Source organism: Pyrus communis, chromosome 7, assembly GCF_963583255.1.
Source record: "Pyrus communis chromosome 7, drPyrComm1.1, whole genome shotgun sequence".
Lineage (NCBI taxonomy): Eukaryota > Viridiplantae > Streptophyta > Magnoliopsida > Rosales > Rosaceae > Pyrus > Pyrus communis.
This window is the reverse complement of record NC_084809.1, coordinates 12691464-12715348: the sequence shown is the minus strand read 5'-3', so window position 1 is coordinate 12715348 and position 23885 is coordinate 12691464. Positions and strand designations below refer to the sequence as shown.

Below are 23885 nucleotides of genomic sequence, written 5' to 3'. Positions count from 1 at the left end.
CGGAGGTATGACATTGTTACAAATTCGTAAGATGCGGTATGACATTGTCAATTTTAAAATATGAGGTATGAAACTGTCGTGATCCCAATAATTAAGGTAATTTTTTGTACTTTATCCAATTTACTTTAATACTATAAAGTCGTCAATATCTACAACCAGCCTTCTATTTCTAATTTAAGAGTGCTTCTGGATAAACAGCTTGTTGACACGTTAACTATAAATGTTTCTTATTGTATTTAGCAAAAATATTAGAACTACTTATGAGTCATAGAAGTACTTTATAAAGAAGTACTTGATACATGCTTCTTAATTTAGGGAATCACATAAGATTTTTATGAAAATGTACTTTATGTACTTGATACATGTTTCTTTAGGAATCATAGAAACACCTTATGAAGAAGTACTTGATACATAAATTTTAATAAAAAATTCAAAGTAGTTATAATAGTACCATTTATGATAGAAATGCTTATGAGTAGAGTGATAAGGTCAGTGAGTTAATAGTTAGATGTTAGAAGCGCTTATGAGTAAGTGATTTCTAAAAACATAATTCCAATTGAGCACTAATTAAGGTTCATATGTTGCATTTGGTGTGTAAATCTAAACGGTGGATTTAGAATGGTATTGGTACTACTACTAATTGTGAGGAGAAATGTTAAGAAAACCCTTTCAAAGTCAGACTTTTTATAGATTTTTCGTCATCTTTTTTTTTTTGGCACATTTATATGTTGGCACGGAAATTGTGCTAAAAAAATGAGACGACGAAGAATCTATAGAGAGTTTCACTTTTAAAATAGTTTCTTTAACATTTATCAATTGTGAGAGAGACTTCTCTTTACTCGTAATGTTTTTGTAAAAAAAAAAAAGAAAAAGAAACAAAGAGTATTTTAAAATGAACTCAGAAAAATATGAGTACTTTTGAGAGTATGATTATTTCTCCTTCTATTCTCATCCTTTCTCTTCCCTCCTCTTATATATTGTTTTTTGTCTTATTGTTTCTATAAAAAAATCAATATAAAATGTTGAATTGACTTAACCGTAACCGTTCAAGTAAGATGAGAGAAAATGAGAGAGATTAGGAGAGAATAAAATCATTCTCATGTATTAAATATTCATAGTCCTTGGATAGAATTCAAGCCATTCATTAATTAACATCGTCTTCTTATTACAAATTTACCCATACATCTACCATGTAATTTGGTGACCTTTGTCCCACACAAAGGGATCATCTTCGGATCCATTCCTCTTAATTCATTAAATCAGGAGATCTGTGTTGTTGAAATTTGATCCAACAGTTACAAACAGGGTTCTACTTTAAAAGTTATAATAACTTCAACCGTTGGATCAAATTTTAACATATAGATCTCCTGATTTGATGAATTAAGCGAAATGAATCTGGAGAGAATCATTTTCCTTGTCTCGTCTCCCCTTCTTAGATTCTCACCCCAATTTATTTTTTTGAAAAAACTTTATCTACAAATCAAAACTCACCCTTTAATCTTGCCAGATTACAAGCAAAAGTTCATTTGATTGATGATTTCTCAAAAATAATAAAACAAAAGAAGTTGGAAGGAACTTTGAAAACTTGTAGCTAACTGTTCATTTACATCACTCACTGTTCTTCTTCCCAATCTCTTAATTGTATAGCAATTTAAGACAAAGTAAGCAAAAGTTCCTTAAACCACCCTTCTTCTCTTACCTCTCTCTCTCTCTCTCTCTCTCTCTCCCTCTAAAAATAACTCCGTTTGAACCGGTCCATCTACATCACCCATCCCCTTTTCAATCTCAGCTCTTTATTACCATCCTCCCCTTTCTCCCCCTTTCTCTCTCTAGGGTTTTGATTTTGATTTCTGTAAACAGACCCAGAACCCAAATCATCAATCTTTCTACCAATCCACCTCTCCCAAGTGTTATGACTTCCACATCTGTGAAACCCAATTTGTTGCCTCCGGGCTTGGTCTCCAATCTGCAAGATGTATTGAGCAAAAGGGCTGGTGGGGAAGGAGAGAAAGCTGCTAAATCCACTGAGCCCCCTACTTCTGAATCTGCTACCACTGCGGAGGAGGACCCCAATGACAGCTCCAAGCCTATTGTTTTGGTCACCAATGGCGATGGGATTGAGTCCCCTGGCCTCACTTTCCTCGTTGAAGCTCTGGTCCGCGAAGGCCTTTACAATGTCCATGTCTGCGCTCCTCAGTTGTGGGTTTTCTCTGAATTTTGATTCTTTTCTTTGTTTCTTTCTGTTTTGTGCTATTTTTATGATATGGGTTCTCTGTAAAATTTGATTCTTTTCTTGTTTCTCTGTGTTTTGTGCTAGTTTAATGATATGGGTTCTCTGTGATTCTTTTCTTTGTTTCTAAAATTTTACTTATTGATTGTTTGGTGCTTTTTGGTGTTTTCCTCCACTTAGTTTTCTCAAATGAGTAGGTTGGTTCTCTTTGATTATCAAATGTTTTTGCTGTGCTTATTTTTCTTAGTTTTCTCATCTGGGTCTGTGGGATTCCTCCATTCTTTGAATTGGTAATGTATTATCAGTTTCTTTAATTTGCGAAATTGGTTCCTTGCTTTAGGGACAAATCAGTGTCAGGTCATTCTGTGACCCTCCAAGAAACAGTTGCTGTGAGTTCTGCTGATATAAATGGTGCCACAGCATATGAAGTTTCAGGTATAACAATATTTCTGTGTTCGTTTACTCATTTTCTTGTCTTTGTTTCCTGAGTTGTTTCAGTTGGAATTTTCTGATTTAGGATTTGGAATAGGTGAACTTTGTTTTTCTATTTTGGCACAATTGAGGTGATCATTTGTTTCATATTCGTTCTTTTTTTTTATTAGAGCTTGTAAAGTTTAGTACTTGCAATGTGATTCCGATCATTCTGTAGTTTCAGTTTGCAAGAAATGATTGTGCCCGTGACAAAATTCTGCAATTCTATTCATTTCTTGTATTTAATGTTACTCTATGTGACATGCTACAAATCTGCAGGGATTTATTTATTTTTCTTTTCTGCCTTTTCATTTCGGTTGTGGTCGCTGACAGTAATAGGTTTTGTTACAATTCTTTTACCCAGGGACTCCCGTGGATTGTGTTTCATTAGCGTTATCTGGGGCACTGTTTTCTTGGTCAAAGCCTTTGCTGGTTAGCATTAACATGATGTCATTTTGAGATCATATATAGGTTCTGCTGTTCGGCATTTTACTGAGTTTTCAAGTACAAAATGGTTTCAGGTAATTAGTGGAATCAACCGGGGGTCAAGCTGTGGTCATCATATGTGAGTTGTAGTTTATATGGCTATATCATTTCTAATGTCTCTGGTTCTGGTATTCAATATATTAAGTTTCTTTTAATACATTCTCTGCTGAAGTGATATAATTTATTTTTCAGACTTTTTATCTTGTTTCCCTGCTAACAACGTGTACCCTGTAATTTGAAGCTAATGTTTTCTGCCAATATTTATTTTTATCAGATTGTACTCTGGTGCTGTTGCTGGAGCTAGGGAAGCATTGATAAGTGAAGTACCATCTTTATCAATATCACTAAATTGGTGAGTTTACAAGCCCTTCAATTTATGCTCAGTTTCTGTTTGCATCTAATGTTGATAAGTTAATCTTTACTGTTGTAATTGTAGGAGGAAGGATGAAAGTCAAGAAAATGATTTCAAAGATGCTGTTTCTGTATGTTTACCTCTGATAAATGCAGCTATAAGGGATATTGACAAGGGAGTTTTCCCCAAAAGTTGCTTCCTGAATATAGAGATTCCATCATCTCCTTTGTCAAATAAGGTTTGTGTTTTTGAACCATTGTTTTACATTTGTTTTGGAAAATGGTCTGCGATAGTCTCAAGCCTTGAAGATTTTGATATTTTCTCGTTGGCTTTAGGATTTCCACTAAGTAATACCTCATTTGATTTTTTACCTTAGCTTGTAACTCTGCATCTTGTTGAGTAGTTAACTGAGAAGTAGGATCTGTGTTGTGTCATGGACTCCATAAATGTCCACTACTAAGACCACCATGCACCGATATTGTCCCCACTTAACCACATAGGCCCAATCCCTTAGGTGGTATCAAGCCCAATGGACCTCAGGTGTGGGGTTTTATCTCAATAGGCCTCGGTGTTGTTTTGGATAGTAGTTACAATCTGGTTTTCAACTCTTAATTGAACGATAAAACTAATCAGAAAATCAGCAACCTTAAAGAGAAGAGTTATTGTCCCAAGTTATCTTGACCTTGCTTCAAATGAGAGGCCATTAGCTCCCACACTTCTGTTGCTCAAAGTACTTTAGTTTTAATTCTATAACCACTTATTTGACCTTTAATATGAATTCGTGATTTCAACATCTTTTGGAAGTCCTATATTCCTTGTCGCGTACTTATGTATGGTACTTTCTTTCACTTGATAGGGTTTTAAAATAACCAAGCAAAGCAAGTTGAGATCTAGTCCTTGCTGGCAAGCTGTTTCAGCTAGTCGTTATCCTGCTGGACATTTTATGAACAGTCAACAAAGCCTTGGTATTCAGCTTGCACAGCTTGGTCGTGATGCTTCTGCTGCTGTAAGTACCTACCTCTCATTAAGTTGACGGATTTTTTGTTTTTCTGTTAAATTTTTCTGATTAAACAGACAGCAGTGCATTTGGTTTTCACTTCTGGATTTATATCCCTGTTCTTTTTCTTAGGGTGCAGCTCGCCGCGTGACAAAACAGAGGATGAATGTGGAGATTGAATCAACTGGAGCTGCGGGAAAATCTGATTTTGAACGGGTGAAAAAATACTTCCGATTAGAGGTACGCAAATTTCTGGCATATAAGGTTACATTTGGAGGCAACCGTATTGAAGGGTTTTATTTGTTCTAACGATGATATGTGAGAGATATTAGGGGTTGTGATCCTTCATTCTCAGGCTTTCTTATAATCGGCAACCATGGAAGTGATCTTTTCCCATCTGTCGACTTCTCTGTGGGGCAGAAGGTCGCACTTGCTTTGGAAACCTAAAAAACTAAAGTCCCCCTTGGAATAGTTAAACCATGAGAACCTATAAAAAAATATAAAGGATGGGCTAGGATAGCATAAATTTTTCTACAAGGTTCTTCTTGTACTTATAATTATAACTTTACTGTTCAGTATAGATAAAAATTTTAACTTCTGCTTTCCATTTGTACGATATAGGTTGCTCTTAATTTGTGCTCTTTTCTGTTCCATGAACTGATATTTTTAGTACTTCCATGTATAAACTAACTAATCCATGTGGATTCATATTTGTCTATGCAGTTTGTGGAGAAGGAGCAGGAAGATACGGATGAGGATCTGGATTTCAGAGCACTTGAAAGCGGATTTGTAAGTGGAAAGCGTCATTGCCTCTCTCTAAGTCTAATCTTTCATTCTGATAATTTCTGCTCCTCTATTGACCACATGAGATATTTGAGATGCTCCTGTCGTAAAATGTGCTTGCATCTATTATTTATGATAGCTTAAGAAATAATAGATAGTAAAATAGGAGGGCTTCGTGCATAGGTCGCAATTCTGAACTAATTTAAAATCTTAAAGGTCAGTTTAGCTCGTGGAAGCTGTAGCTATATATGATTGAGTGCTCATTAAATTTTTTTGTTAGTTGTAGCCACGCTACCTATTGTTTAAGGGTAGCTATATACATCGAACCTTTTTGGACGATATGTTATGTCTGACTCTCTCCTAATTTGGAGCGACAGGTTTCGGTGACCCCTCTCTCCCTTTCACCAGATCTTGAATCAGAAACTCAAACAGCTGCCTCCAAGTGGATCTCTTCTGCACTTCAAGAGCAATAAGTTTTTCTCAGTCCAAGTGATTTTGTGTACATCTGGCATTCCGATACTTCCGCGGTTCTGATATTTATTACCTATTTAACAGTTGGTCGTGATTTCTGTTGTCCTGCGTTAATGTTTAATTTCTGTAGCTTCCACAGCCGTCCACATTAGTAGTTTCGGCTTGTTACGTCTTGGAGCAAATGCTTCTTGTAATCTTATGGCATGTTTTTGGAATGCCAGTTTGTCATCTTTTTTTTTTTTTTTCCTTTGCACCAGCTTAAACACTGTAAGTTGTATTGTAACTGAATGTGGTTATATTTGATGATTCCATTTGAAAACCAGTAAAATGTTCGGTTAAAGAAGCGACAAGTTCTTCTGTTCTTATAAGACGATGTTCCAAATTTATTCTTGGATGCAAAAAGCGAGCACATTGCCCCGCCAACTGGCCTAACCACACCAAATTTACCATACGCCAATTTGCAAAATATTTCTACGTTGATTACCATCCCTGGTCATGGCTTTTGGTAGCTTCAGTTTGCTAAACAACTCGGTGCCGGCTTACATATAGGACTCTTCAAGTTCAAGTGCCAATCTGAGATACAAATTAAACCATTACTTGAACCATGTATCTGGAAATGGTTTTTGGTAAGTGGTGGGTGTCCAATTTCCAAGCATTCCTCAAATGTATCATAAGAGAAAAGGGACAGGCGTTTGAGTTCACCTTTATTTAGCTTCATGAATGGCAATTAGCAAAATTACGGGCATGGTTTGTAGCATTGCCATCAAGGTGTGTGCCAATAAAACCCAAGCTTCCGATCAAATTATTCCATGGGCTTACGCACACAAACCGAATTAGAAGGGACTTTGCATGCAGTCTTGCAAGGATGTCCATCGAAATTTCTTCAGACACGCAACGTTTAGCCTTCCAGCTGATGATGGTCGATACCCAATTTAGCCACCTGAGGGAAACGGGTATGGAGTTTTACAAAAAGGCTCGGCAATCATGTGTGTAGTACCATTCCTTATAAACCAATAGATGCTCATCTCACTAGCCGATGGGGGCTCCATTTTTGGCTCATAGCAATTGGTAGCTTCAGTTTTCTAAATACCTCAATGCCGGTACCGAAAGACACACGACAGTAAGGTTCAGTTACACGTCCATGTCCCCTAATCCAATATGCGACTCCATCGAACATTTCATATCCAAAATATCTATCCATGTCATTGATCCAACCAGGACTTGCACCAATACTCTTCCAAGAGTTTGTGCTTAAACCATAATTCCATGTTTTTGGATTTATCCTTGAGAAGCGACATCATCATCACTACCCTGTAGTCATTAAGCCGTGGGTTGAACCCAAATGCAAGATCATCACTACCATCATCATCTCCAAGTTCAAGTTCCAATCTGACATACTTCTTAATTGATGGGTTACATATGCATATACGACTCTTCAAGTTCAAGCTCCAATCTGACATACAAACTAAACCATTACATGAACCACGTATCTTAAAATCTTGTGTTCCACAGAGGATGTCCAATTTCCAAGAACTCCTCAAATGTTCCATTACAGAAAACGGAGTTGTGCCGGCGTTCGGATTTACCCCTACAATCGATAAGTAACCAATCAACACATTCATAAGCAAAATAAGTAACCAAACTCATAGTCAAAGTCGGTTCATCTGCTTACATATTGGTTTGAAAAACGAAACACAGTTAGGAGACACAATTCCTGTTCTGTATTGAGTAATAAGTAATGAATAGTGTTATTCACACAACTAATTTTACTTCCTACACCCTTGTTAATATTTTCTTTCCATCGATCTTCTTCAATTTATTATATCTAACGGCTAGTCAGAAGTAAAAATGAGTGCGTGAATAGCACTATCGTAAAGAAATAACTAAACTCCTGCTGCAAAGCTCCTTGTATTAACTGCACGTTCACAAGGATTTTTAGGCTTCTTACATTGAAGTTTATGGTGGATTGCCTCGTTGATAGGGTTTTCCTTTTCAGCCTACAACGTCTTGAATTCACTCTCTCATGCTCTTTAATATAGCTGAGAGTAAGAAAAAAATAAGAAAAACTTCCCACCGTTGGATGAGTTTTACGGGTTGGAACTTGGAACGAAAATTTATTTGTCTCAATCAAGTTAATTGATTAGCTACGATTAATTGCCAAAATTTAGCTCCTCAATTCACCGCATCTTGAGTGAATCTTTTTCTTTGAGCCTCCAGTTCTAATATTTATTCACCCATTTTTCCAGTGTCTTTTTTCCATATGATTACTTGGTCGGTTTTGTGTTTTGACTGATAGTTTTATCCCTTCTGTTGTCCCGTCTGCGAATTTTGAAAAAATGACTTGAAAGTTCCTATAAGAGCAACTCCAGCGTTGCTGGGTGCTCGGGGGACAGGCCAGAGAAAAGGGGCCCGAGGTCCTGTGGACCGGCTCTAGCGTGAAGGAGCCCGAGTAGAGGTGGAGGCTCGAGCTTCGGGCCCGTGAGGAATTGCCAGCCCGAGTGGATGTGACGTCAGCCTGGCGTCAGACATTTTTATATTTTTTTTCTATCAGGCGCGTGCACCCCACTCGCGCATGGGGGCGCGTCGCAGACACAAAATCAGAAAAACAGTCACTTTTTCAGTTACCGTTGGGAAGCCACGTGGTTTCCCACGGTCCGTTCGATCTCAACGGCTCTTTAACATGGATCGTTCGATCTCAACGGTAAAAAAAAATAAAAAAAATCATATTTAATATCCACCGTTCGATCTGAGATCAACGGTGAATATTAATATGCTTTATAAAAAAAAAAAAAAATAGTTTTAAAATTAAGAAGAGTTACCGTTGTGACACGTGGCACAATCTGGAGTGTTGGAATTCAAATTTTTTTTATATCTAACGGCAGAGATTAATTAGTTGAATAAAAATTAAAAAAAAAAATTGTAAAAAATTCGAAAAAAAATCTGAATTTTTTTTAAAAAAAATTGTTTTTACTTTTCTATAAATACCTTCTCATTATCATCTACCTTACACTACAATTTCATATTTTCTCAACTACTTTCAATCACATTCCTTTCTTTCTCTCAAAGTTTCAATCCATTTTTTTTCAACAAAATGACTATTGATGCAGGTACAAATTGGTCGCTTCTTAAAGATGTTGCGTTGTGTACTAGCTGGGTTGAAGTTACTCATAGTTCGGATAAAATTATGACAAGTGGCGCAACGAGAACGATTAAAAATCTTATCCGAAATTACAATTAAAATTATTTTGTATTATTTTATAAATAAAAAAAATACTAATATTTTATTGCCTATTGTCAGGACTATTGAAGTGGAACGGTGAAGATGCAAAAGGCGATTACTGTTCGTTAAGGGCAGTTACTGTTCATCAGGTGGATTGAATAGTGGTTGTTGTTGCTCTAACTAGCCTGGGGGAAGGGATCCAATGTTGGAGTTGCTCTAACTAGACTCAAATGGTTCAAGAAGACCAACTTGTTTTTGTCTAGTGGTTGTTGTCTTCATTTTGTTAGAGAAGCCTTACATTTAACTCACATAGATGGCGAGAATAACATTTAGTTGTGATGAATTCATACCTAAGTGATGTGGCATACCTTTGTAGTGGGTGTGCTTCCCAGTTGTAAAAATCATTCTAAATATCTTTTTGTTTGTCAAAAGTAAAAGAGAAAAAAAATCGAAGGCAATGTGAAAGGATCCTCTGAATATTAATCCCCAAGCTAACATTAGTTAGCAATGAAAGTATATTACTAATAGATAAAGCCATTTATCTAAGTCATTACATCGAATAATTTTGCTACTGACAAATTAACGCATGACAAGTTAAACTGGTTCAACCTTGTAAATCCTTGCTTTGACCTCTTGATCATCCAATACTCCTCAAAATCCTGGGCTCTATATGGAATTCTCAAAACACTGTCATTGCAAAAACCATACGATCTTCAGCTGATTTATGCAGCAGCTTCAAGAATTCTGTATGGCGAAGCAACGTGGTATGAACCATGAAATGCTTCGTATCACCATCCACGCCAACACAAACAGGCACATACCTTTTGAGTGATAGTTTGATCCTTTCTGTTATTCCGTCTGTGAACTTTGAGAAATGACTTGAAAGTTCCTGTAAAGTAGGCTCAAATGGTTCAAGAAAGTTAACTTGCTTTTGGTCTAGTGTTGTCTTCATTTTGTTAGAAGAGCCCTTACATTTGACTCATATAGATGGCGAGGATAACATATAATTCCTATGAATTCATACCTAAATGACATGGCATGCCTTTGTAGTGGGAGTGTTTCCCAGTTGTAAAGATCTTTGTAAAAATCATTTTGCTTTTCAAAAGGAAAAGAGAAAAAAAATGCAATGCGGAAGGATCCCTTGAATATTTATCTCCAAGCTAATTTTCATTTCACAAACCAGAACACTGTCAATTGACACATGAATATTAATCCCCAATCTAACATTAACTAGCAATGAAAATATATTACTAATAGATAAACCATTTATCTAAGTCATTACATCAAACAAACAAATTAACCAATGACAAGTTAAACTGGTTCAACCTTGTAAATCCTTGCTTTTGACCTCTTGATCATCCAATACTCCTCAAAATCCTGCGCTTCATATGGAATTCTCAAAACACTGTCATTGCAAAAACCATACTCTTCAGCTGATTTATGCAGCAGCTCCAAGAATTCTGCATGGCGAAGCAACGTGGTATGAACCATGAAACGCTTCGTATCACCATCCACACCAACACAAACAGGCACATACCCTTTTGGTGTTAAAGGAGGAGGGCTTATCAGTCTCTTCACTGCTCGAGCTCCGATTAACTGGCTCAACCTGCGGCTTCTCACCCCCATTAGCAAATAGCAAAGTACTCTCTTCATACCTGGAATTCTGAATTAATGACTACTTCACCTTTTTTTTCCCTTGCTTTATTTTTTGGTCGTGATTAGTTCTCCATTTAACTTCAAATTTATAAGATGGTACTTATTGATTCCTAATCCTAGCAGTACAAATTTAAGGCCGTGCGTACTCTGCGTCCTTGCTATGCTATCATAGTACTATTTACGTCCCTATTAGACGTTGATTAACGATATTTTTAGGGTAATTAACTTGATGATTGCGACATGAATATAATATAGTATTAAACAAATTGGGGACCGTTGAAGTACATTGTGCCGTGAATACAAAGTTAAAAATTGATTTAGATATATTTTTTTCTTGAATCTGCCACATTAGAATATCTTATTTATTTGGCATCATGGGTTTTACCCGTAACTTGTGAATAATTCAGTAATTAAGATTACTAATTAATTCAACCTTGCCGACCCTCGATCTTGATATTTCGAAAGCTCGCCTAATAATATTTCTAGGTGTCCAATCATGTGTATAACCATAAGCTGGCATATAAAACAAACATTTGAGTCTGTTTCCTTTAATTTGTTCTTCACATTCCCCAAGGACATGCAAGAAGGAACATTATTATTTGTAGTGAATGAAAATCTGCATTGGACAAACCATTTATAAAACTTCAACTGTACCTCAAAGTTGTTCACAAGACTCAAATCTCACCATGACTGCAATAAACAATAATCCAAAACGGCAACATGAAAGCGTGACAAAATTCACACAGAAATAACTTCAATTGTATGCTTAGGCATCATAAGGTTTGAAAAATATTGGGATGAGAACAAAAATGGCATCTTGATATCATAAGACTGGCAGGCATAACAACATGGATCGATGTACAAGAGTTCTTGTTTTAACTGGAAAACACATCAAGCAGTACAAAGGAAACGATACTCAGAGTGGGATATATACTCTTCCACTATTAAAAAAACATAAAAAAAAAGGCTTGTCAGATGAAAAACATTCATCTCCTAAAGCAGGAGTTCGTCGCCTAAGATTTTGGGCAACGGATATCCGTCGACAAAATCTATCATTGAACATTTTACCCAACAAACATTATCCATCGGGCAACTACACATTTCCCGATGAACTTGTCGATGAAATTTCGTTGGCCAAGCCAGCGTTGACCAAAGAGAATGGACGAAAAATTATTGCCTGACGAAATATTGTTCCTCGGGCAAATTTAAATTAAAAAAAAAACCTTAATTTTTGTCAACGGACAATTCCTCGGGCAATCCTTGTTTACAAAAAAAAAAAAATTAAAAAAAAAAAAAAAAACCCTTAACCCGACGATTTATATTGTGGACAAGGTTTTTAAAAATATATATTAAAATATTACTAAATTTATTATTTTATTTTTATTAAGAAAATTTTAGTACATACGACATTTTCTAAACTAAAGGGTGGAAAGTGAGTTAAGCCTCATAATGGATTAACTATAATAATTTGGTTCGAATTTGCTTTTGGAGAAAATCGAAACTAAAAGAAAAGAAGAATATTACTAAACCGTAGTACTACATGACAAATTTATTATATTAATAACATAGTATTAAACAAATAAATTTCATTAATAAAACCACAATGTATTGAAATTGAAAAACAAATTTATTCTCGATGGGAAACTGCTTCACTCGTCCAATTGCTTTACCCTAGAAGACGTCTAATTCCAAAATTTATAAATTTTGAAAATAACGGCAGAGCAGTGCCACTTGTCCATCCTATGCTCAAATGCAAGGGTGGATGGGTTAGAGCTTCTTCATGACTTTCAAAAGTCCTGTAGTGGTTGCGCATCACGTACTTCTCCCCGAATTGATTATTCCACAACCTGGTTATGTAGTCCGACGTTCCCGACTCTTGCACGTCAATCTCGAAGGTGATCTGAAATAGACAAAAAACAAATGTTAGGTATAAAACATTAATTGATTAAGTATATGGCAACAGAGAAGGGATTTATGGAGCGTTCTTCACTTTGAGGGAGATATTCCTCCATCTATCGGTAGTCATGGGGCACCTATTACGGATGAGTGCTCTTATCAAGTCATATGGCAACAGATTTATGGAGCGTTGGTTGCATTGGACTTTTTTGGACCCGATTAGCTTCACGGACTAAGCTTGAATTGAATTAGAATAGACTAAGTTGGACTAACTTAGAATAGACTAAACTGAAATGACTTAATGAAGCGTTTGACATAGTATCAGACTAAAAAACAGGATAATGAAAATTTTCAAAAATTTACATAATCAACAGAATAAACCAAAGCTAATTATGTAAGATTAATTTCGATGAATGTAAGATTTGAGTCACTTTGGCAGCTGGTTCAATCACCCAAAAAAAAATCCCCTTACCATTTTGAGTTTTTGTTTGAAATCCAATTGGTTCATCACCCAAAAAACCAAACCAATTGAGAGAATTATTCATCATCTGAATCAGATTTACACAACAATGGTGCGTACCCAGCATCTGAATCTCTCTCAAATTAGCAAGTATTTCAGCATAAAAATATACATAAATGAATAAAAAAAATCATATAAAAAAAATCTATTAATACAATTTCTAGTTTTCCAGGATACTAACAAGATAAAGCATCAGAATTTAATCCAACCCAACAAAAAAGAAATGGGATTTTAATAAAAAATAAAAAAAAACGCAAATTACGAGCTGCTTAAGAAGCTAAACTGACAAAACTCGAAAAAAAGGTAACGACAAAAATTGGCGGCGATCGATTGCTTGGGAATACGATTTATCTGAGAATTATGTATGGCGGCGATCGATTGCTTGGCGAAACGAGGAGGAGTGATGCGGTCTTATACAGTTCGCTCTACTTCGAGGGGTCACGCGAAGAATGGCTAGCGAAGTGTTTAGTTGCAGTAGTTGAGAATCAATCCCAAATTGATGGGAAGAGGGACTTGCATGACTTATAAGTAAGTTTAGTTACTCATCATATTGCCAATTGGTTTTATTGTGAAGCTCTAACTTTTTTCAGCAGTGAGTCCTGGCTAGTCTCATTAAACTTATCTCTGCCCCTAACAAACAAGGGATTATGGTGGTTTAGGGCATTAGGATTTTTAGGCTCTCTACCCATTAGACCTGACAATTTCTTACACGACCCGCTAACACGATTAATAAAAGACACAAAAATAACAGGTTTCGGATCAACCCGATAACTAATCAAGTCATTATCAGGTCACGATAAGAACCCGTTAATAACGGATCCTTAATAAGTTTATACGAAGGTGACACATGGGTACGCGTTTTAACACGTTAAGAAGAAAATTATTTTGATGATTTGAATTTTTTAAATTACTAAAAGAAACTTACTATAAGATACAATAGTCATAATGTATATGTATATAGTGTATTATTGTATTATTATTCTATATTAATTTAAAAATTTAAGTTTATTTATTTATTTATTTTTATAGTATACAATTGTGACAACCCCTTCCTATCTTTATAATTTTATTAATTTTGAAAGCATGAATTGACGAAAATACCCTTAGAGGCGAGACTGTTGACTTTCGTTAACCAGCGTATTGTGAGACATATGAAACATTTTTTTAGCGTATCGTAGTGCTCGTCACTACGAATGCGTGGACGCAATCAAAATCAAAGTTACGATGAAAATTTTACGAAACTACGAAATAAAAGGGTATTATAATGAATTCATTATTTCAGTTTCACTTTTATTATTTTATTTTATTTTTTTCTGATGGGATGTCTGCATCTGTGGGACCCACTCATATGGGTCTCCTTTCCTCAATGCCCTCGTGTCCTCAGCCTCCTACTATTCCAGACATCTCTCTCATTTTTTCTTATTTTATTTTAGATTAAAGTACAAAAAACTACCTCAACTATTGGTGTCACGACACTTTCATACCTCATCTTTTAAAATTGACAATGTCATACCTCATCTTACGAATTTGTGCCAATGTTATACATTCAGTTAAATGCTGACGTGGCTTGATCTAAACCCCATTTTCTATTAAAAAATAAAAAAAAAACAAAAAAAAAAATCATTTAATATTTTTAAATATTAAAATAATAAAAAAAAGTTAAAAAACAAAAAAAAACAAAACATTCCGTCCTTTCCACCCCCGCCTTCCCCCTTCTCTCTTTCCCCATCTTCATCTTCTTCCCTACTTAATCTTCAACCAAAAAAAAAAAAAAAAATTTGGAAACCCATCCCCCAACCCCTCCCGAAGAAGAAGATGAAGAAGAAGGAGAAAAAGGTGGAAGAAGAAGAAGAAGAAAAAGGAAGGAAGGAAAGAAGGAGGAGGAGAAGAAGAAGAAGAAGAAGAAGAAGAAAAAAAAACCCAGATCCCATTCGCCAAGCCGATTCCGCTGGGGTTGGGTGCGGAGGGTGGATTTGAGGGGAAGATGAATTGGGATTTTTTTTTTCTTTTTTTTTTTTTGGGTTGCAGGTAGGGGCTTGGGTGGGGGAGAAGAGGGGGTGGGGGGGGGGGATGGGGGGAAAAAGAGAAGGACGCTGGGGGAGGGGGGGAAGGTATGAAGTTTTGTTTTGTTTTTTTTTTTTTTCCTTTTTTTTTTCTGGGTTGCAGCAGGTAGATGAGGGAGGGAAAGAGGGAGGAAAGGGAAGAAAGCTTTTGTTTTGTTTTATTTTTTTAGTTTTTTATATTTTATTTTATACTTTTCTTTATTATTTTAATATTTAAAAAATATTAAATGATTTTTTTTTAATTTTTAATAGAAAGTGGGTCCTGGATCAAGCCACGTCAGCATTTAACTGAGAAATTCATGCCAAGCTAACAGAAGGTATAAAATTGGCACAAATTCGTAAGATGATTTATGACATTGTCAATTTTAAAAGATGAGGTATTAAAGTGTCGTGACACCAATAGTTGAGGTATTTTTTGTACTTTACCCTTTATTTTATTTCAAACTCTCTCTCTCTCTCTCTCCATGACTCTCTCCCCTATAACTCTTTTGTCACTCTTTCTTTCTCTCAGCTCTCTCTTTCTTTCTGCAAACGCAGAGACCACACTACACCCATCTCGTCGGAACGGCGAGCATTACCATCTGGACTAATCTGGACCACCGTCGACTGCCATGATTCTTTCTCTCTCATCCCTTACCTATCTCTCTCTCTGGGTCCTCTCTTCCTCTCAAACTCTCTCTTCTCAGTAAACTAGCAAACCTTCCATCTCTAAGTTCTATGCACTGCACAGAAGGTGTAGCAATACTGGTCCATAATTACCAGCATCACCTCAGCGATTTCTCAGGCCACCATCATTGCCCTGTCTCTCTCTCCCTCGCATGTTTTCTCTTTTCATCGTCGCTGCAAAAAGGAAATATGAACGTCACCGCTGATGCCTTGTTTCCCGGCAAGTTTCTCGAATTTTGACCAAGGTAAGCCTCGGGATTCTATAAATCACCTTCCTTTTTGTTGTTAGGGCTGATGGTGACCTTGAATACCTGTTTTGGTGAAGCTTAGCATGAATTTGACTAGGAGAAGAATTTTCCCAGAATTCTGGAAAGTAACCGTGGCCTTCAGGCCACTTTCAGTCCATTTTTCCGGCCAGAATCGACCATAACTCTGCTCCACTTTGATATGGTTTTGTTCCTTATATTCCTAACTTTAAATGGGTGCTTGAATCACTGAATTTGGTTAAGAAATGAGCTCTGGAAGTCAACGGTTCAACCTGCAAAACAAAGGCCTTCGTGAGGAAGGCGAGTACGGTCGTACTCGCAGCCGCGTGGGCGCGCATGTATGTGTGAGGGAGGTCGGTGTGTGTGGCGGCGCTAGGAGGAATTCAAGGTTGCTCCTTAGGTTTCTCGACGTGCTGGACCCGAATCCGCTCTTCATTTTTCGAAATTCGATTGTTTTAAGATAGTTTCTTTATTAGCCTTACTTTGTACGAAAACACGTTTATATATTAGTACGTTACGTATTTACATAAATGGTTTCGTTTCTAGGCGAACTGCATCGTAAGGACTCTCGATGCTACAAGTCGGGTTCGACTAGGCGACGTGATTTGTGAGTGGGTCTTTTTTTTTTATTTTTTATTTTATTTTATTTTTAAATATAGTATATACATATTTGTTAGTTTCCATTCATACATTTGAAAAAGAATTTACTACGTATGCCTAGCTTAGACTAATGTTTACAAAATTATTTTGAATCCTGCAGGATGCACATGTATGCGTATGATGCTTTAATTATATTTACAGCCATGAATAATATATGCTGATTAGAATTATCGAATCACTGTGGCATGACTATATTTATGTAATTTGCTCATTGTTGCTGCACCGATGTTAGTCCTCGCTCAGGGCCAGGGCCAGTCTTTCACGTGTGTGTTCACATCCGCATCGCACGCTCACCTTGGATCCAAGTAGGTGCCAGTCCTGTTGAACAGGTTGTAATAGGCAATTCTGACTCGTATGTGACTGTGAATAACGCTAGCTTTCATGTGATTGTAGCACTATATCGTATATCATTGTTGCACCTAGTCCAGTTCATGTTAGAATACCTCTGCATAAACTCGTGTGTTAGCATGTGTCGATGAGCATTCATTATGATATGATTGCTATTGCGAGATTACACAATTTATGGACATCATGCACTTATTTATGAAATATTGTGCCGTATTGAATTTTTGAGATTCTGCAGGCTACGGTAGATATTTTATTACTATACGTAGTACGTATATTTTGGAAACTATACTTGTTTTACGGTGATGTGTTATAAAGTTTTTAGAAAGGTTTTTATAAACTTTATTTTCAAGCCCACTCACCCTTGTTTTTCACCCCTCCAGGTTTTAGTGGCTGAGCTTTCGTGTCGACGAGGATTTATGGCAAACTGTTGTAATGGAAATACTACTGATGGTATAATTCCTCTATTACTCATATTGTACTTTACTTATGCTTTGACATCACGTGTGAAACGGGTTAATTCTCGCTCACATGCGCACTCTTACATTTAGGCACTTTTAGGTTTAAATTTCCTCACAATTTCCACATGACTATACTTCATGGCTTCGTCACCTTCTAGGTGTCGGCCATCACAGCTCAAATCGGAGTCCTAATGGACATTCCAGGTCTAGGTGCGTCAACAATAAGCAAAGAATGAAATTAAAAAATTAAAACACATGATAAATAAAAATATCAAGTAATTTAAAAATACCACACATTTTAAAAAAATTATAATATTTAATTTACAAGTACGAAAAATGTGAAAAAAATGTGAACGTTCGTGATCGCATCCTGACACACCCCGACCGAGATCAGGGCATGCTGGCCGTCACGTGGAAGTGACGTAACCATGTGCACAGTGCGGAAACTAAGAAATAATAATAAAAGTACGAATAAAAACAAACCTAGCTATACACAAAGTAAATAACATACATGTGCAAGCGTAAGTGTGAAAAACAAAGTTCAGAGCACGGAAGACCTAGTGCAGTCCGGGAGAAACAACACTAAATAAACACACCCAAAGGTGGTCCTACACTGGTGATAATCTGTCAGATAAGCCGAGAAAATCCTCTGGGGAGCCACCAAAAGCGCTAGCCAAACTAGAACCTGGAGGGGCGCAAAACAGAAAACGTGAGTGGGCAAAAACAAAGCTTTTCAAAAACCATTTCATAAACAAAGTTCTAACCCCTCGCCGTAAAACCTGTATACTTCCCAGAAAATATAATATATACATATACATAAATCATGCTCAGAAATATGCCATGCTAAATGCCTCTAAATAAGATGCAAGTACTCAGGTAATGCCAATCCATGCCATATAATCTGTCAACTGGAGTCACCTAATGTGACCTGTACGGCTGAATCTAGAGCTTAAATCTCCAATCACTAACTACACTTGCGCACGAATCGGAACCACCTAAAGTGGTCTGTACGACAGGACTGGGTGTAAATAAGTACGCTCAAGTGCTACGATCACGTGAAGACTGGGTGAATAATCGCGGGTCACCTACGAGTCGGAACCACCTAAAGTGGTATGTACGACAGGACTGTGCACCTAACTTGGATCCAAGATGAGCGTGTGGTGCGGGAGGTGAACATCACGTGAAGGACTGTGCCCAACTCTGGGCGGGAGCACTAACACCGGGGGTGCAAGTTATGAACTCTCTATGCATCTCAAGTCACTACTAAACATAAACATAAACCAAAACTTACCTGGCACTTACCTGTGTGTCTGCAGCACCAAACATATATATATATATGCACTAATAATGCATAATTAAACGGGCAAACATAATGCATGGCATATAAACATATAAACGTTTCATTTCACTTTCTGGGAAAAACACAAGTATATAGGTATATACGGAAAACCAAAATGAAGCTTACAACCAGAGGAACAAATCCATACCACTTTCAAGCACTAAAACCACCGGAAACTCGCTGGGAAAACACCACCAACTCCGGCCAAACCTGCAACTCACAATCCCGATGTCCAAAACCTTCAAACGAACCACCCCGAGCCTCCTAAGGACCCCACTAAGCTTCCTACAAGCTTGAAATTCCCAAAAACACAAGAATTAACGTGTGCATGAACAGTGACCAAATCGGGGATCTCGAGTTCGACGTCAAAACGAAGGTATCCTTACCTGAAATGGGTATGGTTGAACTTCTAAGGACCTCACGAGCACAAATATGTAGTTTGTTTCCACGATCCGTGATGATTTCCACTTGTTTTGGTGTTGTCCGTACGTATGGAGACATGAAAGGGGGAGAGAGAGAGAGGGACAGGGAAGGGATGAGGGTGAGTGTGGGGGTGTGTGTGTGTGGTCCAAAATCAACCAACCAAAACCCCATAGTGACCACACAACGAAACAAACATACTAGGGCAAAACCGTCATTTCACCCCTACGGTACAAAAAGTTCGGGACGGGATGTCACACATCCTCTATCCTTTGAGGATGAGTAAATCGTCGTTTCAATTTTTAAAACAATACAAACCCTCATGAATAATATTTTTAAGGGAGTTCAAAATAAATAAAATTCAAAATCATTAATGTACAAGTTTGAAAAATGTAAAAAAAATATATGAATGCTCGTGATTTTAGGCAATAGTTACATGGTCGTTTAGATTTTTAAAACCATCCAAATCTCATGAATAGTGTTTTTTATTTGAGTACAAAATTAATAATAATTATTGTAGGAGTGTGAAAAATGTAAAATAAATATACAACCATTCGAAATGAATCAAACACCATAATCCATAAACCTTAGATTTAAATTTAACCTCTGAATGTCATTTACGCTTTATTCTACTTACCGAATTTTATTTTTTAAGATTTTTCATTATTTATTGATTTAAAATATATTTTCTTTAACGGGTAACGGGTTGAGTTATATTACCTGATAATATTAACGATTCAATTTCGGGTCGACCATATTACCTGTTTACTTTAACGGGTGTTACACGACACAAACACAAACACGAAAAACATGACACAAATGCCAGATCTACTACACATGAGCCATTGGTGGATTAGAGCTTTCCTTTTCAGCTCACCACGTCTTGAATTCTCTTTCTCTCTCTCTCTCTCTATTTTTTAGTATCTACACCAAAGGGATGGGAGAGTGGGCTAAGCCTACCAATGAACTAGCCATAATAATGTGGTTCGACACTAAAGGGGTGGGAGAGTGGGCTAAACCTAACAATGAACTAGCCATAATAATGTACAAATTTTCCTTTGACGAGAATTGAACTTCAGATCTCTCACTTACAAATGAAAATGAATACGACTAGACCGTGATACTAGCTTGAATTCACTCTCTTATCTTCTTTAACATATCTCAAAGTAGTAAAGAGTTGCTTTCCTATAAGGTCTTCATTTTGAGGACCTATGAGGTCTTTTTTATATGAGATATTAGATTAATCTTACAGTAAATTAAGCTATTAACTTAAATAATTTTTGTTATACGGAAACTAAATTCTTATTGATAAAACAAAAAAAAAAAAAAAAAAAAAAAAAAAACCAAAAAGGAGGAGAAGATTTTACAACATGTCGAATCTCTTCCATCTGCGAAACCTAGTCTCCTCATTGAATATCTAAGCCCATCAAATCTAGTTGCACAAAACCCTAATAACTTTACACATCAAATTTCATCCAATCTTTTATCAATAATATTCAAACCCAATTAGTTACCAAGCACCCAAAAATTTGAGATTATGTGGTTTTAGAGAATGGGATCCCCTTCTTCTTGAACACGTAAACCATTTCTTGATATGAAATTTTCTAACGACGGTGAAAAAATTGAAACAAGTCCCTCTCCGTTTTTCATACGCAAAAAAGAAAAAAGAAAAAAAACTCAAAGGAGAGATGGGATGTGAACAATCGAGAGAGAGATGGAGAAAGGAACGTGAGTGGAGGAGAGAGGCGGTAGGGGGAAGAAGACTAAAAGTTTTCACAGAGAATTGCTTTTTAATTTAATCACTTTGCAGAAATATTGTGTTCCACTGTAGTATGAATTATTTAAGTTGATAACTTAATTTACCATAAGATTAATTTGAGGGCTCATATGAAAAAGGTAACTTCCTACCATTGGATGAGTTTTACGGGTTGGAATGAAAAGTTATTTATCTAAGAGCAATGCTAGGAAGACTAAATTTGTAAACTAAATTTGCAAATTAAATGATGTGTCACTAATACGAAATAAGCGCGTTTATCAATGTTTAATTAATAATCCAATCATCAACTTCTATGTCATTTAATTTACAAAATTTAGTCTACAAATTTAAGCTCTCAATTCACCACATCTTTTTAGTGAATTTTGTTTAGCCTCCAGTTCTAATATATATTCACCCAATTTTCCAGAGTCCCGTTTCTTTGATTACTCGGTCGTGTGTTTGGAGTGATAGTTGTATCCTTTCTGTTGTTCCGTCTGCCAACTTTGAGAAATGACTTTCCTGTATAACTAGGCTCAAATGGTTCAAGAAAATCAACTTACTTTTGGTCTAGTGGTGTCTTCATTTTGTTAGATCGGAGCCCTTACATTTGACTCACATTGATGACGAGGATAACATATTGTTGTGATGAATTCATAACTAAATGATGTGGCATACCTTTGTAGTGGGTGTGTTTCCCTGTTGTAAAAATCTTTGTAAACATCATTTTGCTTGTCAAAAGGTAAAGAGAAAAAAAAGGCCATCCGAAAGAATCCTCTGAATATTTATCCCTAAGCTAATTTTCATTTCTTTATTTCACAAACCAGAACAGTAAATTGACACATGAATATTAATCCCCAAGCTAACATTAATTAGCAATGAACATAGATTACTAATAGATAAAACCATTTATCCAAGTTAATAACATCAAACAGTTTTGCTACTGACAAATTAACCCATGACAAGTTAAACTGGTTCAACCTTGTAAATCCTTGTTTTTGACCTCTTGATCATCCAATACTCCTCAAAATCCTGCGCTTCATATGGAATTCTCAAAACACTGTCATTGCAAAAACCATACTCTTCAACTGATTTATGCAGCAGCTCCAAGAATTCTGCATGGCGAAGCAACGTGGTATGAACCATGAAACGCTTCGTATCACCATCCACACCAACACAAACAGGCACATACCCTTTTGGTGTTAAAGGAGAAAGGCTTATCAGTATTTTTGCTGCTCGAGCTCCGATTAACTGGCTGTACCTGCTGCTTCTCACCCCCTTTAGCAAATGGCAAAGTACTCTCTTCATACCTGGAATTCTGAACGACAACTTCACCTTTTTTTCCATTGGTTTTTTTGGTCGTGATTGCCACTCCATTTAACTTCAAATATAATATGGTTCTTGCTACTTCCTAATCCTAGCAGTACAAATTTAAGGCCGTGCGTACTCTGCGTCCTTGCTATCCTATCCTAGTACTATTTACGTCCCCATTAGACGTTGATTAACGATATTTTTGGGGTAATTAACTTGATGATTGCTACATGAATAAGATTTAATTAGTATCAAACAAATTGGTAACTGTTGAAGTACATTGTTCCGTGACTACAAAGTTGAAAATTGATTTAGATATATTTTTATCTTGAATCTGCCAGATTAAAATATCTTATTTATTTGGCATCATGAATTTTACCCACAACTTGTGAATAAGTCAATAAGATGACTAATTAATTCAACCTTGCCGACCCCTCAATCTAAATATTCGAAAGCTCGACTAATAATATTCCTAGGTGCATGTATAATTAACCACAAGGTGCATATGAAACAAACAATCGAGTTGTTTCCTTATTTGTCCATAGTGAAAATTTGACAAACCGTTTATAAAACTTCAAACTGTACATCAAAGTTGTTCACAAGACCCGAATTTCAACATGACTACATAAACAATAATCCAAAAGGACTACACGAAAGCGTGACAAAATCTGCACACAAATAACTTCAACTGCATACTTAATTAGGCATCATAAGGTTTGAAAAATATTGTGAGGACAACAAAAATGGCATCTTGATATCATAAGACTGGCAGGCCCAACAACAAAGATCGATGTACAAGAGCTCTTGCTTTAACCAGAAAACACATCAAGCAGCAGAAGGTAACCATACTCAGAGTGGGATACTCTTCATCATCGTAGTACAAATGTGAAGGCACTAATTGTAACTAATAGAGTATTGGAAAAAAAAAAAAAGTAACTAATAAAGTAAAACATCCTAGACATGTAGAAACAAGAAGTTAAATTGAAGAAAACCACATACATATCATGATACAAGCTGAAATGATGGTTTCGAATCATTCAACAACGGAAATAGATGATACTTATCATCTAATGATCAAGTAACAAAAACAGAAGGAAGCTAGAACTAGATCATTCTAATGATCAAGTAAACTAATCTTTCATCATGATTAGTTGCACAGCTATACCATAGATGGTATAAACACCCATAGCAAACCAACGTAATTCCAGATTTAGTTTCATGCTTGGATTCAAGATTATATAAACCAGATATGCATTTTAGTTGTTATAATTAAAGAGAAATACCTAATATTACTAGACCGTAGTTTTAATGACAATTGACTTGGTTGTTGATTTTTTTTTTTTTGAGGAAAACTAATAAAAATGGTCTAAAAACTTTGAGTTTTAACGAAAATGACAAAATAAAGGATAAAGTGAAAAGTATCAGGATTGATTTTTTAGTGTAAAAATGTGGTTTTTCGTTAAAGTAAACAGTACCCGGAGCTTTTCGTTAAAGTTTTTTTTTTATTTTTTTATTTTAT

At 36.2% G+C, this 23885-nt stretch overlaps 2 protein-coding genes across 2 annotated transcripts; one reads left to right on the top strand and one right to left on the bottom strand.

Annotated features, from left to right (window-relative positions):
• Window positions 1-1663: 1663 nt before the first annotated feature.
• LOC137739558 (uncharacterized) lies at window positions 1664-6109 on the top strand. Its single transcript, XM_068479168.1, has 10 exons — window positions 1664-2199; window positions 2571-2665; window positions 3066-3133; window positions 3223-3266; window positions 3462-3539; window positions 3624-3777; window positions 4396-4545; window positions 4669-4776; window positions 5260-5325; window positions 5697-6109. The coding sequence occupies exons 1-10, from the start codon at window positions 1913-1915 to the stop codon at window positions 5790-5792; spliced, it is 1146 nt and encodes a 381-aa protein (XP_068335269.1). The 5' UTR covers window positions 1664-1912; the 3' UTR covers window positions 5793-6109.
• Window positions 6110-22021: 15912 nt separating this feature from the next.
• Window positions 22022-22402, bottom strand: LOC137740583 (auxin-responsive protein SAUR71-like). The gene has a single exon (XM_068480422.1). It carries the CDS (start codon window positions 22400-22402, stop codon window positions 22022-22024), a length of 381 nt encoding a protein of 126 aa, XP_068336523.1.
• Between the last annotated feature and the right edge of the window lie 1483 nt (window positions 22403-23885).

Bases quoted from the DNA above. Each gene is read 5' to 3' on its own strand.
- LOC137739558 (XM_068479168.1), top strand. From the start codon at position 1,913: ATGACTTCCACATCTGTGAAACCCAATTTGTTGCCTCCGGGCTTGGTC. The intron at 2,666-3,065 runs GTATAACAATAT...TCTTTTACCCAG, and splicing joins CACAGCATATGAAGTTTCAG to GGACTCCCGTGGATTGTGTT. The intron at 3,134-3,222 runs GTTAGCATTAAC...AAATGGTTTCAG, and splicing joins CTTGGTCAAAGCCTTTGCTG to GTAATTAGTGGAATCAACCG.
- LOC137740583 (XM_068480422.1), bottom strand. From the start codon at position 22,402: ATGGAAAAAAAGGTGAAGTTGTCGTTCAGAATTCCAGGTATGAAGAGA.